Source organism: Trachypithecus francoisi, unplaced genomic scaffold, assembly GCF_009764315.1.
Source record: "Trachypithecus francoisi isolate TF-2019V2 unplaced genomic scaffold, Tfra_2.0 Lachesis_group4, whole genome shotgun sequence".
NCBI classification, from domain to species: Eukaryota; Metazoa; Chordata; class Mammalia; order Primates; family Cercopithecidae; genus Trachypithecus; species Trachypithecus francoisi.
This window is the reverse complement of record NW_022681469.1, coordinates 17,376,491-17,388,652: the sequence shown is the minus strand read 5'-3', so window position 1 is coordinate 17,388,652 and position 12,162 is coordinate 17,376,491. Positions and strand designations below refer to the sequence as shown.

The 12,162-nt window shown below is 44.4% G+C and overlaps 1 protein-coding gene across 1 annotated transcript in view; it reads left to right on the top strand.

Moving 5' to 3' along the window:
- The window catches only part of TMEM178B (transmembrane protein 178B), a 409,381-nt gene extending 397,569 nt beyond the window's left edge, over positions 1-11,812 (top strand). The window contains exon 4 of the mRNA XM_033193069.1: positions 2,009-11,812. Within this exon, the coding sequence (XP_033048960.1) occupies positions 2,009-2,259 (251 nt within the window). The 3' untranslated portion in view covers positions 2,260-11,812. The remainder of the gene's footprint in view (positions 1-2,008) is intronic.
- Positions 11,813-12,162: the final 350 nt, after the last annotated feature.

Sequence of the window (12,162 nt, the reverse complement as noted above, 5' to 3'; positions counted from 1 at the left end):
AGTGCATAGGTTTTTTTTTTTTTTTTGAGACGGAGTCTCGCTCTGTCGCCCAGGCTGGAGTGCAGTGGCCGGATCTCAGCTCACGGCAAGCTCCGCCTCCCGGGTTCTCGCCATTCTCCTGCCTCAGCCTCCCGAGTTGCTGGGACTACAGGCGCCCGCCACCTCGCCCGGCTCGTTTTTTGTATTTTTTAGTAGAGACGGGGTTTCACCGTGTTTGCCAGGATGGTCTCGATCTCCTGACCTCGTGATCCGCCCATCTCGGCCTCCCAAAGTGCTGGGATTACAGGCTTGAGCCACCGCGCCCGGCCGTGCATAGGGTTTTATAGACTAGCTTGAGGCGACGGCGTCTGATTTACATAGGGCTCAAAGATTGGTTGAACCAGGTGTGACATTTACATAGGGCATGATAAAGCTGGCCACCCCATCCTAATCTTTTCATTATGCAAACGGATTTTCTACCTGGTGGGCACCATCTTGTTTACTCCTTACTGTTCATGTGGTTGACAAAGAAAAGGGAAGATGCAGCCACCATGTTGAACATGCCTAACTCCCAGGTAGCTTTTCCTATTGGCACAGCTGCTGGTATGCACCCGTGCAAGCTTCCAGCATGCTTATCCATGTCTGCAGCTCAATTTTACAGGCTGCTCGTTTGCTCAAAGAAATGATTTGGGGGCTGCTTTTTATTAAAAGGAAAACCTTACCGAGGACTTCCTTACCCTCACTATCTGCCTAAATAATTCATTTTTAGCCACTATATCATTAGCACAGTTCCTAGCACATAGCACTTAATACTTATTTTAGGGTCAACTGTGGCCATTTAAATTCTCATGAGCTTGTGAACCTCATTCTTCCACTCTATATTTTCTTCCTTGTCTTCCAGGAAGCTTCTGGAAAAAAATTAGGCTCGCTCTTAAAGAAACAAGGCTCAATCTTAAAGAAACTTGGCTGTTAGAAAGCAAGAGTTTTAATAATAAATATAAAATGAAATGCACCTCCTTTTGTTCCTTCCCTGTAAAAATGCTTTTCCTTTTTTTTCCCTTCCATTGATCCAGCCCAGCCTTCCCAAACTCTACATCCTTCTTCTGCTCATTCCTCTCATATCAGTGGTTACACAAAGAACAGAAAATACAGCAAATCCAGAGGAAAGTTATTGAATTCATTTTAGGCACACCAAAAACTTGTATTCATTTAAAATGGGTTTATAATTCTAAACCATTTTATATCATTCTACCTCTTATAGCAGTTTTCTTATCAGAGACTGATATGAGTAATATTTTGAAGAGGACGTCCCATCATCAATAAGTTTGTGAAATTCCTCATAAAGTAGGGTAGATGAGTTACCTTAATATTAATGTGGATGATGCATGTTCATGGGTGAGAAGTCATGAGCAGGATTCCCCGTCTTTTGACTCTACCTCCTTCCCACTTTGTAAAGGATCTCATAGCATTAGCATTCCAGAGAGAACATTTTGGGAAATGTCTTATAGGAAAAAGGAAAATATTTCCAGGTTTTGGAAGAATTGTTGGTGAACAGGTTAAAGGAAAACCTAATACTGTATGAGTAAGTCATTATGTATATGAAAAAGATTTTTTTTTTCTCTTTAAAGAAGTAGCAAACAGGAGGTGTTTTCCCTGTCTCCAAAGAAATACAATGAATTTAAAATGCTTTAGGAAAATGAACTGAATGCGCTTCTGCTCACTCTACCCCACACAAAATGCTCACGAGATATCTATTTAGTATCCTCCCAAAGGAGAGGCTCCCCAGTGTGTCCAAGAGTGGGCCATTATTGGAGAGTCATGAACTGGTGATCCTTTAATATTATTCTCCTCTCCATGAATATTTCCAGATATTGACCTTGGTGATAACCTGCTCTTACCTAGACTTTCCATTTTTCCTCCTTAAAAAAATTGAAAATGTAATAATCTTAACTTTTCTCTTTCTCTCTGCCTCTCCTCTCCCCTTTCCTTCTTCATTTTCCCACCCCATGTCTTTTCCCTTATCCTCCAGGAACCTTCTGCATCATTTCACTGTGCACCTGTGTGGCCGGGATCAACTTTGAGCTGTCACGTTACCCACGCTACTTGTACGGACTCCCTGATGATATCAGCCATGGCTATGGCTGGTCCATGTTCTGTGCATGGGGGGGCCTGGGCCTCACACTCATCTCGGGATTCTTCTGTACCTTGGCCCCTTCTGTTCAACCTGTCCCGAGGACCAACTGCCCTAAATCCAGACCCGAGAATGGGACAGTGTGCTAAAAAACAAACCCATACATACATATATATATATAAATATATATATATATAATATACATATATAAAACAAAACTAAACTAAATCAAGACGATGCCAGTGCCAAGGTAGAGTTGAGTTGGCTCAGGCACCTGCATCTCACCGGACTTTGTGTTGCCTCATCTCTGAGATGGGGAAAGTGTTTCCATCCTGTGGCTCTTCCATCGGTTCTTGACTTTTGGCTTCACGGTCTCTTGAAGACAGAGCGAACACCACCACTTGCGACCGCATCTTGATCCCCATCACTGGCGAGGACGGGGTGGTGAAGGGACAGTGGCAGGGGTCTGAGGCAGCACAGATGTAGAGAAGGAAGTGCCACTGGGCCAACAGGAGAGGACGCCACCCCTAACCAGTCATATCACAGGGTAACAAAGCCCTTAGTTCCTAGAATGTAACCAAATCATTGAGGCCATTTTCAGAATCACTTCTTCTCCTGCTCTTCCTGTTCGGACTTCCTTCCCAGCCCACCAGCAACACACAAGGAGTGGAAGAGAAAACAAACTGAGAAGGACGTTTTCTCTTTGCTGCTAAACCTTTGGACAATGTTTCATAGGTGGGAAGGGAAGAGAACATGCTGAGAGGCAAGATCTGCATCAATGAAAGGACGCTTCGGTGGATGCTCAGACAACCCAGTCTTACCTTCCAGCTGCCTTACACCCAGTGAAACAAGAGGCCACCCTGTCCCCAGCCGCACCTGCACTCCCTGGGCAGACTGGAGCCTTGGAGTCATGCTGTGATGTGTGTGTGCGGATGTGCGTGCATGTGTACTTTGGGCAGTTTCCTTTTTTTCTTTTCTACCTTTTAAATGGAAATACTGCATTATGACCATTGTCTCTCTATCACTGTAGTGGTTTCATGGCCCCAGATAGAGGCCCAGAGACCTAGAAATTGTCATGAGGGACAGGCCTATAAGGGTGCCAATTCTGCAGCTACAGATCCCTGGAGCGGTGTGTGCGTGCGTGCGTGTGTGTGTGTGTGTGTGTCTGTGCGGTGGATGTTTCTTGAGTGTGGAGTCTTATTGTTTGTGTTGTGTTTTTTTAAATTATTGTTTTTAGTATAGCTGAAATTTCCAGAGGGCAGAACCAAGAACAAAGCCACTGGGCCAGAGGACCCCTGTGGTTCTCCACATTACAGCTCTGGGACTCTGCATGATTTAGTCCTCTAATTTTGGAAGTTCAAGACACGGCTGGGCACATAGGCCATGAGAGAAGAGGGGGAACACACGGTTTGGGAGGGAGAAGGAATGTTGCTCTGGTTGCTGTTGTACAAGAACATAAACCAACAAGACCTTCACTCCCCATTATAGAAGCTGTCCTTTGTCACTGGACATCTCCCCTTTCCCTAGGGGTGACCTCTGTACAAGTGAAAGGAAGTAGGTCACATGCAGAGAGAGCACGTCCATTTCCCATGGGCTCAAGTTTGTATGATATTGTGTAAATTAATGCAGAACTCTTGACTCTTTCCATCCTCTTCCTTTCCCTCCTGATATTCAAGGCTATGAATCCCAAAATAACAGTCTTAGTGGCTAGCACCCAAACAGAGGTGGAATAAATCCACCCCAGTATCTTGGGCTCATTTGAGCAAATTAGCACTGCAGGTGCTGGCAAGCAAAGTCAGCCAGAGAGTTGCGAACACTGTAGGGGTGGGAGTCTGCTGGAGTGGGCTGGAGCCACTCACAGTCATCTCAGTGACCCTGCTGGTGCCCAACAGCCCTGGGGAGGCCAGATGAGAATCCCTGAGCTGGCGTAGCCATGGTCAGCTGTGTAGCAGAGAATCCCATTGTTTCATAAACAAATATGCTTTGGGAGCTTTGCTAAGCACTCAGCAGCCTTCCTTCCACTGCTGTGTGATCTGTTTCATTTACCTGTCTTCCAACCCATCTTCCTACCACCCTCCTCCTTTTCTCACCTACTAACCACTTACCTTCTCTCTATCTTCCACCCTCATCTGCTCCTTTGAACTGTGTGTGTGTAATTCATATCTGGATATGATATGACATCTGATGTGCATGAATGGGGTTGAATGTGGGTCTCTCTGTATGTGTATCTCTCTGGTGCATTTTGTGTACGTTTGTGTCAGTACATACCTGCACACAGGTGTGGGTGCACTACTCAAGACTTCCTTACTGGGACGCTGGTCAGCATCTGCAAAAGGTCTCATGTGTGAGTTCCCTGTGTGTGGGTGTACTGGGCGATAGGGTAAGGTGTATAATGGGAAAAGTTGTTAGCTTCCAGTTGGGGTTCTAAGGATTATTTTTAAAACAAATGATTTATTCTGTGAGAAGGGAAATAATTTTCAGGAAAACCCAGTTTTTTAATTGGGCATTTTATTTCTAATTTTCTTTGAAAAGAGATTTCTCCCTTAAGGGGAAGGGCATACTTGGGCTTAAGGAAAAGTGAAGAAAAGTATCTCAGATTGAGAGGCCTTGTGTCTTCCTTCCAAGTGTCCTGAATGGGCTCTGCCAAGGAAGGGACAGACAGGTGTTCATGAGCATCCATTTGGGGAAGAGGGCTTGTCTATGACCACACTGAAATTCCAGCTTTTTTCCAGTTGCAGGAAAGAGGGGAAAAATTCTAAATGGGGAAATTTGCTATGAACCATTTAAACTTTTTGTAAGTAACCATGTTTGAGGATGCTGGCTCACAGACCTATCATTATTTATATCCTCTTTAAAAAAAAAAAATTCCCATACTTTCAATGAATAGATTATCTGCTCTATCCAATTACTATCTTTGTGACAGACATTTAGCAAAGCTAACTGCATCCCTTTGAAACCCTGAGAGTTCCTGAAATCTTAGAAAGCTCCCAGGAAAGATGTAAACAACCTGGGCTCAACTCACCAGCCCAGAGCAGGGGCTTTGAGTGACTTCTTTGATAGTGGGGCCAGATAAGTACAAACACACTTTGGGATCTGATCCTGCTGGGAAGCAATACACGCCCAGCCACATGACCAGGATAGCGGCCCCATTCAGAGGGCAAGTCCTGGCCAGTGGGAGGACTTCTCAGGTGACCTTGATCCCTCTAGCATAAGGGCTTGATCACAGATTAAAACATGTGACTCAAACCAGTTACAGAAGCTTTCTGTCTGTGAGGTAGCTGAGGGAGATGAGGAGGAGGAAGAGAAGAGCCTTGACTTGTGAGGCTCTGTCAGTCAGACTCAGCTAACTCTGAATCAAAGTAGAACCCAACCTTATGAGGGCATTTAGGGTCAATGACCTCACTAAAGTCACCAGCCCCAACCCCAGGTCAAGTTCAAACTTCTTACTGGCATATGAACATGTATGTGCTTTGAGCTCCATGCAAGTCAACCTTGAGCCTGGGGCCCATTGCAACTTTTATTTCCTTCACTACTCTACTACATTGGGATTCAGGAAAGTGAGGTATTCTATCTAGAGAGAGGTCCCACATCTTTTTCTCCTTATTTTGGGAGTTAGGGTTTCTTCTTCTGTTTCCGTTTCCTCTCTCTCCACTCACTCCTACTTTCCTCATGCATCAACTTGGGTCAATTAAGATAGATAAGTGATTCATCTGTAGAGAGGCTCCTAGACTCCAACCAGCCCCCTTCCTTGTTCATTGTGGCTGTAGGTTTTATAAGGAGGTCTGTGGCTCCCTGGCATCAAAATATGAAAAATAAAATCTGTGCCTGTTCCAGCTTCAATCCTCCTCCAAGCCTTAGCTTTTCAACAACCCTACCATTTCAACTTCAGGGATCATGGAGTCACAGAGACTGGACAACTCCTCCAAATCTAGACAAAGACTTCCTTAAGCTCCCCGAGCCCAGGTGCATATCTTCCCATCAGGGATGGGTGGTCCTACCTAGCAATGTTTGCCTCTCCTGTGACAAGAGGGAAGGATATCCCAAGACTCTGAGACTAAGCCCTATATCTCAATATTCATCCACACTCATGATAAAATGCTGGAAACAACTGCACTATGTGTAGCTGTCTTGATTCGGTGGGATGATGTGCTGCTTAGGTCTCCAAAGATGCCCACCTGGGTCAAATTCAGAATAATGAACTCAGGTACATCACCCAGAGGCATTTAGAATGGACTCTCTCTTCACCTGGATTATGCGCTGAGTGGTAACTGATTTTTCAAATATCTGGGGGAAGGAGTAGGAAGAGATACACTGTGGTCATCCTTTGGTGTGGTTTGTGAGGGATACTTGGTTGATTCTTGTAGTTAAAGTGAAGCTGCTTTTCTGAAAATGTTCCCTCTCTTCAGGAGACTCATCCATCCCAGGGGACACACCCAGCCCTTTCCAGGGAAATAGGATGTTTCCAAGTGAGAGGTGATTTCAGTGCAAATAGAAAGAGCTGGTGCACACCAGCGGGGTTGCCTTCCATGCCATCTTCCAGCTGGTGTGGGATAGAGTAAGGGGGCAGATTTGTAAGAACCCCACCAGAGTTGACATACACATGTGATTCTGGTGTCTGTCTCTCAAAGCTCTCGATGTCTGGGGCTGTGTTTGCCCTCTTTTCATTGATGCTGCCATGATGCAAAATGTTTCTTAAACATTATTCCTAGTTCTTAGAATATGTGATTACTGAGTATTGGATTTCTTTCCTGAATAATACCTGCTCATTGTAGAATATGACAAAAATAAAATACAAAAAAGACGATAAGGTTGTTCGTAATCAGGTCACTCTGAGGCATTTACCATGGGCCCAATCCAAATGGTCATGACTTCAAAACTTCCCCAATGAGTGCTTGTCTCTGGGTTGGCAGCTGGGTCCACGTGAGCAGTGCACAGCCACAGAACCACACTGGTCTGCGTCAAGTTGACCCTGTGTTCCTGGCAGCAAGAATGCAGGGCCCTGAGCCCCCCACAGATAGCAAAGAGGCCTAAAAGTTTAATGCCAGACCTTAGGGGCAGGATGGAGCAGGGCTAAAAGATTTCTATTCAGGCATGTCTGCCTGCCTTTCTTCCTTTCTTCCTTCCTTCTTTCCTTCCTTTTCTTTCATTTTCTCTCTCTCTTTTTTTTTTTTGGTCAGATGCCATCTCAATATAATCATAGAGGTAAGAATGCTGAAGCCAGAGTAACTCATTCATTAAGCTACACTTGTTTAACAGTTACTGTAAATTTCACTACAGCTCTGCATTGAAATGATTTGTGACTCTGGGCACTGTGTCTTCTCCATACTTGAACTTCCTCATCTACAAAATGAGGATAGTGATAACACCTTACCTCATGGTATATTAAGGGTGACAAAGAAATTGCAAAGTGATTTGCAAACATGAAGTGTCATATGAGTTATGTATCCTCTAATTCCCTCAGAAGACCCCCCGCTGGAATGGAATTCTCACATCAAGTGTCTGTGCCTCGCTACTGAAGGATAACCCAGAGTGCAAGGTCATCTTTGTTGCTGAACAGGGCTGGACCTGTCCCACTTCAGCACACTTAAATTCAGGTCCCCCAGAGAAATTAGTTCCTTATTTTACTTTACCTATTCCTAGACTTCCTTTTGTCCAGAGCCAGTTTTGCAAAGGGCACTTTTATCCATCTCAGCTATTCGCAGTGATGACAGAATGAGTAAACCATACGGGCAAATAGCATATAGGAGCTAAACCAGCTAACTATTAACCAAGGCACATGGTCAATGCCTTAGTATTTTTTTTTTTTTAATTCTCCTAACGTTATTTCCAGCTGTACCTTCCCAAATGGAATGGGTGGAAGCAACTCAGATTCTGAAAGGTTTCAATGATCTTTCAAGTTTAGGGTGAGACCAAGTCTCAAGGAGCTAGGATCTTCTTTCTCTTGTCAGTTGCTGAAGCCAGTAGCTTCATCAAAAACATACGCATTCATATAAGGAAGCCCTTTAGATGGTACATTCACTAAGACATGTCTGGGTGTGATCCTGTTTGGGAAAAACAGAATCCTAGGTTCTAAACAAGAAAAGAACGCCCTTCCCAAAGGGTCTGCACATTCTCTGCTTTGCAGCCGATCAAGTGTCCATGTGAGGGTGAGACTTCCTCCAAGGGAAGGGAAGCCATTGCTCTCTCTATAGATAGAGCCCAGCCGGTAACGGGGGAGCCACCCAACTGCAGGGGGGTGTGTGTTGAGGTGTGAAAAACAGAAAACTGGGTCTGAACATGAAGAGTTGCACAGCAGTAGCTCGAAGAAGCTGGCATCTCTTTGGCAAACACCAATCTCAGCAAATGCAACTCCCACACGTCATTCCCAAGGACCAGGTGTTGCTCCTTAAGGAACTCTGTATCCCTCTCTCCTCTCCAGAACCCCATGCTTCCCACTGGCTGAGCTTTTCCTTTCCTTTCCGGGTCACCCATAGACCCTCTCCAATCCATCTGTACCAGTGCGTCTGTGTTGTGAGTGTGACCAAGCCTTTCCTGTGAAGAGCTTTCACGAACTCATTCTCATACTCCTTCCCCATTTCCACCCATGGTGTGACTGTTTTGCTATTCAAGACTATCTGTAAAAATGTACAAATAAAAGTGTAAACTGAAAATAAAGGGGCGGGAGATTGAAATTAAACAAATGCAATGATGTAGCCCTTAGTTTTCTGAGGACTTATATGGGCGGCCCTAAAATCCTGACTTGGGGTGGGATTTGAAGGGAGGGATACCATTGACACAGGAGGTTTTTTCTGGTTGTTTCTCCCACAGTCACCAGTGTCTGCTTAGAACTCTCTGTTCTACAGGTTTTTCCCTGTAAAGTAAAATGTACTTCCCCCAAAATAAAAGTAAATCAGCAATGTTTGAAGGGTCATGGCAAGGGTCATGACAAAGACCTGACTCTGGGGTGGCATGAGTGGCCCTGTCACTGGCTCACTCGGGGCTTGGGGGAGTCTCGTTACCTCACTCTGTCTCCACATCTTCTCAGCCAAATGGGGATCAGGGGCTTCTAGGGCTCCTGGGGTGCCCAGTCCCCTTGTGTATTTTGCTGCTATTTTTAGAGAGACTTTGAGCCCTTGCCAGTGTGTGCTTACTGCGTGGAGGTAAATTAGGAGACGTTTTCTCTCTGCTCCTCCTGGCCCCTGCTTTCGCCCCTCAGAAAGTGACCTCGAGCTAACATCCAGTTTGCACTCAGAGTCCAGAGCCTTCTATCTACCTTTTCATTCTCAGATTCCTTTTCTCACTTGCTTTGACGATCTCATTTTACTGTCTATCTCTACGGACTGAGCTTTGCTGCACTGGGCTGGGGTAGGAGAAAGAGCATCCAAGGAGATGATGCATGAATTGCTTTGTAAGTTATGGCTCACCATATAAATGTGGCTTGCAGTGTCAGAAGCAGGGAGTCTGGCTAAGGGATGCTACCAAATAAGAATGAAGATGGCAGGGGCAGTGGTGGCATGGAGGCAGTAGGCAGAAGATGTGGGTTGGGAGCAGAGGTAAGATGAAGGGAGCTTTGGGAAGGAGAGATGGCAGAATCACCAGAAAATCCTCAGCAAGGCAGTAGAGAAGGATCCTCAAAGCAGTAACCCTGAAGTAATAGGAAGTAGGAAAGAGGAGCAGGGATTAGGTAAATCTGCTGCATAAACAACTGTGTCCCTGCAGGACTGAGAAGACCAGCTGCCCCGGAGACACATCGAGCTTGGCCAGTGACCCAACCCATGATTAGGGGCACCTTCAATCCCAACTTTCCTCCCCTCTGCTGGTTCACAGTGATGGGACCAGCTTCAGGAAGGTAGTATAGACCAGCATCATCCAACGGAACCATGATCCAAGTCACATATGCAATTGTAAATATTCTAGTAGCCACGTTTTTTAAAGTCCAAAGAAAGAGCTAAAATCAGTGAAATTAATTTTCAGACTACATTTTAACCTAACATTTCAAAAATAGTATCACTTCAGCATGGAATCGATATAAAAATTACTGGGATATTTTACATTCTTTTTTTCCAAATGAAGTCTTCGAAATCCAATGTGATTGTCCCCTTAGAAAACATCTCAATTTGGCCCAGCCCCATTTGCAGTGTTCAAAAGCCACACCTGACTACTGGTTGCTGTATAGGACAGCATGGACTTAGGTTCTTCATTAGAAGACTGATGGGGTGGTCCTCCCTGGTGGGTCACTCACTGTCATAGCTCTTGTCATAGCTGATGAAGGCAGGATTGAGTCTTGTTGTGTTGGCCTAGAGTAGAAAGCACAGAGCTATGTCGAGGCTGCTGTCTTGGCCTCTGGAAGTTCTGCTTCACCTGCTTAGTAAGAGGAGATGACCACTCCTGTGGACTGCATGTCTCATCTGCCCCCAGAGGCTGTCGGTGCTGCCCCAGGCATGTCCCTGATGACCTGTCCAAGTACTAGAGGCCAAAGCAGGTCATATTCTTCAGCTGCAGGAATGTCAGCTACTGCCCCTCACCCCTTATCCTGATCCCTTTATCATATAGTGGGGAAGGGGCAGACAGGCCTTCTCTCTGTCAATCTGGTCCAGTCACCTGCTAAGATCATCTCACCAATGTTTGGAACTGTTTTCTCAATCCCTTAATTTTCTTAAATATTTATCTTAAAGTCAAATGCTGAAAAGGAGATACCCTGGGAAGGGCAGTGGCTACAGGCACACTGCGTCTCCTAGGAGGTGGCAGTGATGGTGACAAGTTCTACCCTTGCACTGGGACTCAACCCACCATTGCCTACCTCTCCTCCCTGCCTGGAGACCTTCCTTAGGATTGAAGAAATCTCCTTTGTTTGCGAAAAAGATAAGTATCGAGATCTTAATGGAGAGAACAGAATAAAAGGCAAGGAGCCAACCCCTGGGTAGTCTCAAAGCATTTCAACAAGTCAGTATGACAAGGTTTGATTGATTTAAAATATTCTGAGCCCTGTGTTACTAAGCAAAAATGAGCTGATTTGGTGAGTATGTTTTATATACGGTCATTAGACAGGGACCATAACCGACAAAACTCTCAAACGCCTGGAGTGTTTATGGCCCACCAGATTATTGCTCAGTCAATATAAATTTATTTACCTTTAATTTGCATAGTGCTTTCTGATTGGTCAGACAAGGAGTGGTGTGTACTGCAGGATTCTAACAACACCTCTGCCCTTGGAGGTAGCAATTCCTGTGGTTATTGGTGCTAAAATAAGATTAAATATTATGTTAATTTGTTCTGATATGATGTGAATAAATGTGTTGTTTAATCTTAACAAGAATGCTACATCTTATCAGATCTATTGTACTGTCTGTTCCTTCTCATAATTAATTAATTACAGGAAAGGTGATCCAAACCAGATCTTGAAACTATTGTGATATTCTGAGCGGTAAATTTAACAGGGAAGTGGGAGGGGGGATGAAAAGGGAAATTGCCAGGTTCCTGTGACTTTGAAAGGACTGAGGAAGCAGAGAGCATTTGGGGACTTCACTGAAACTGACTGCATCTTGCAATTTTCTTTTTCGAATTGGCAGAAATATTGTATTTCCATCGATTGAAGAAAAACAAGTGTCTGGTAATTAATTAAATGACTTGTTCATGGAAAAAATAAAAATAAATAATCTGTCAGTTGTGGAATGTAAACTGATTAAACAATTAAATAAAGAAGATTATGTTGTGTGTTTTAAAGGATTGTGTCTGCTTAGGGGTAGGGAGCAAAATGGGGGTGGGTGGAGGCTGCAGTATTTGATGGTGAAGGGTATTTTTCCCTCAGGTTCTGTATAGAAAAAAAAGTACGATTATTATGTAGATAACCAGCTGAAAACTTGAATCCAGAAGAAAATAGATAGCAAACATTTCAATCATGTGAAGGCCAAAGGTACATGCTTTGAGCGTTGGGTGAAAGAAGAAAAAATGGAGAGGGATTCAGAAGAGAAAAAGGGAAACTTGTTCTTTTTTTTACAATTACTGGTATTAACAACTTTTTTTTAAAAGACTTTATGAGATGCTGGAATGACTAATTACATTCTAACCCCTCA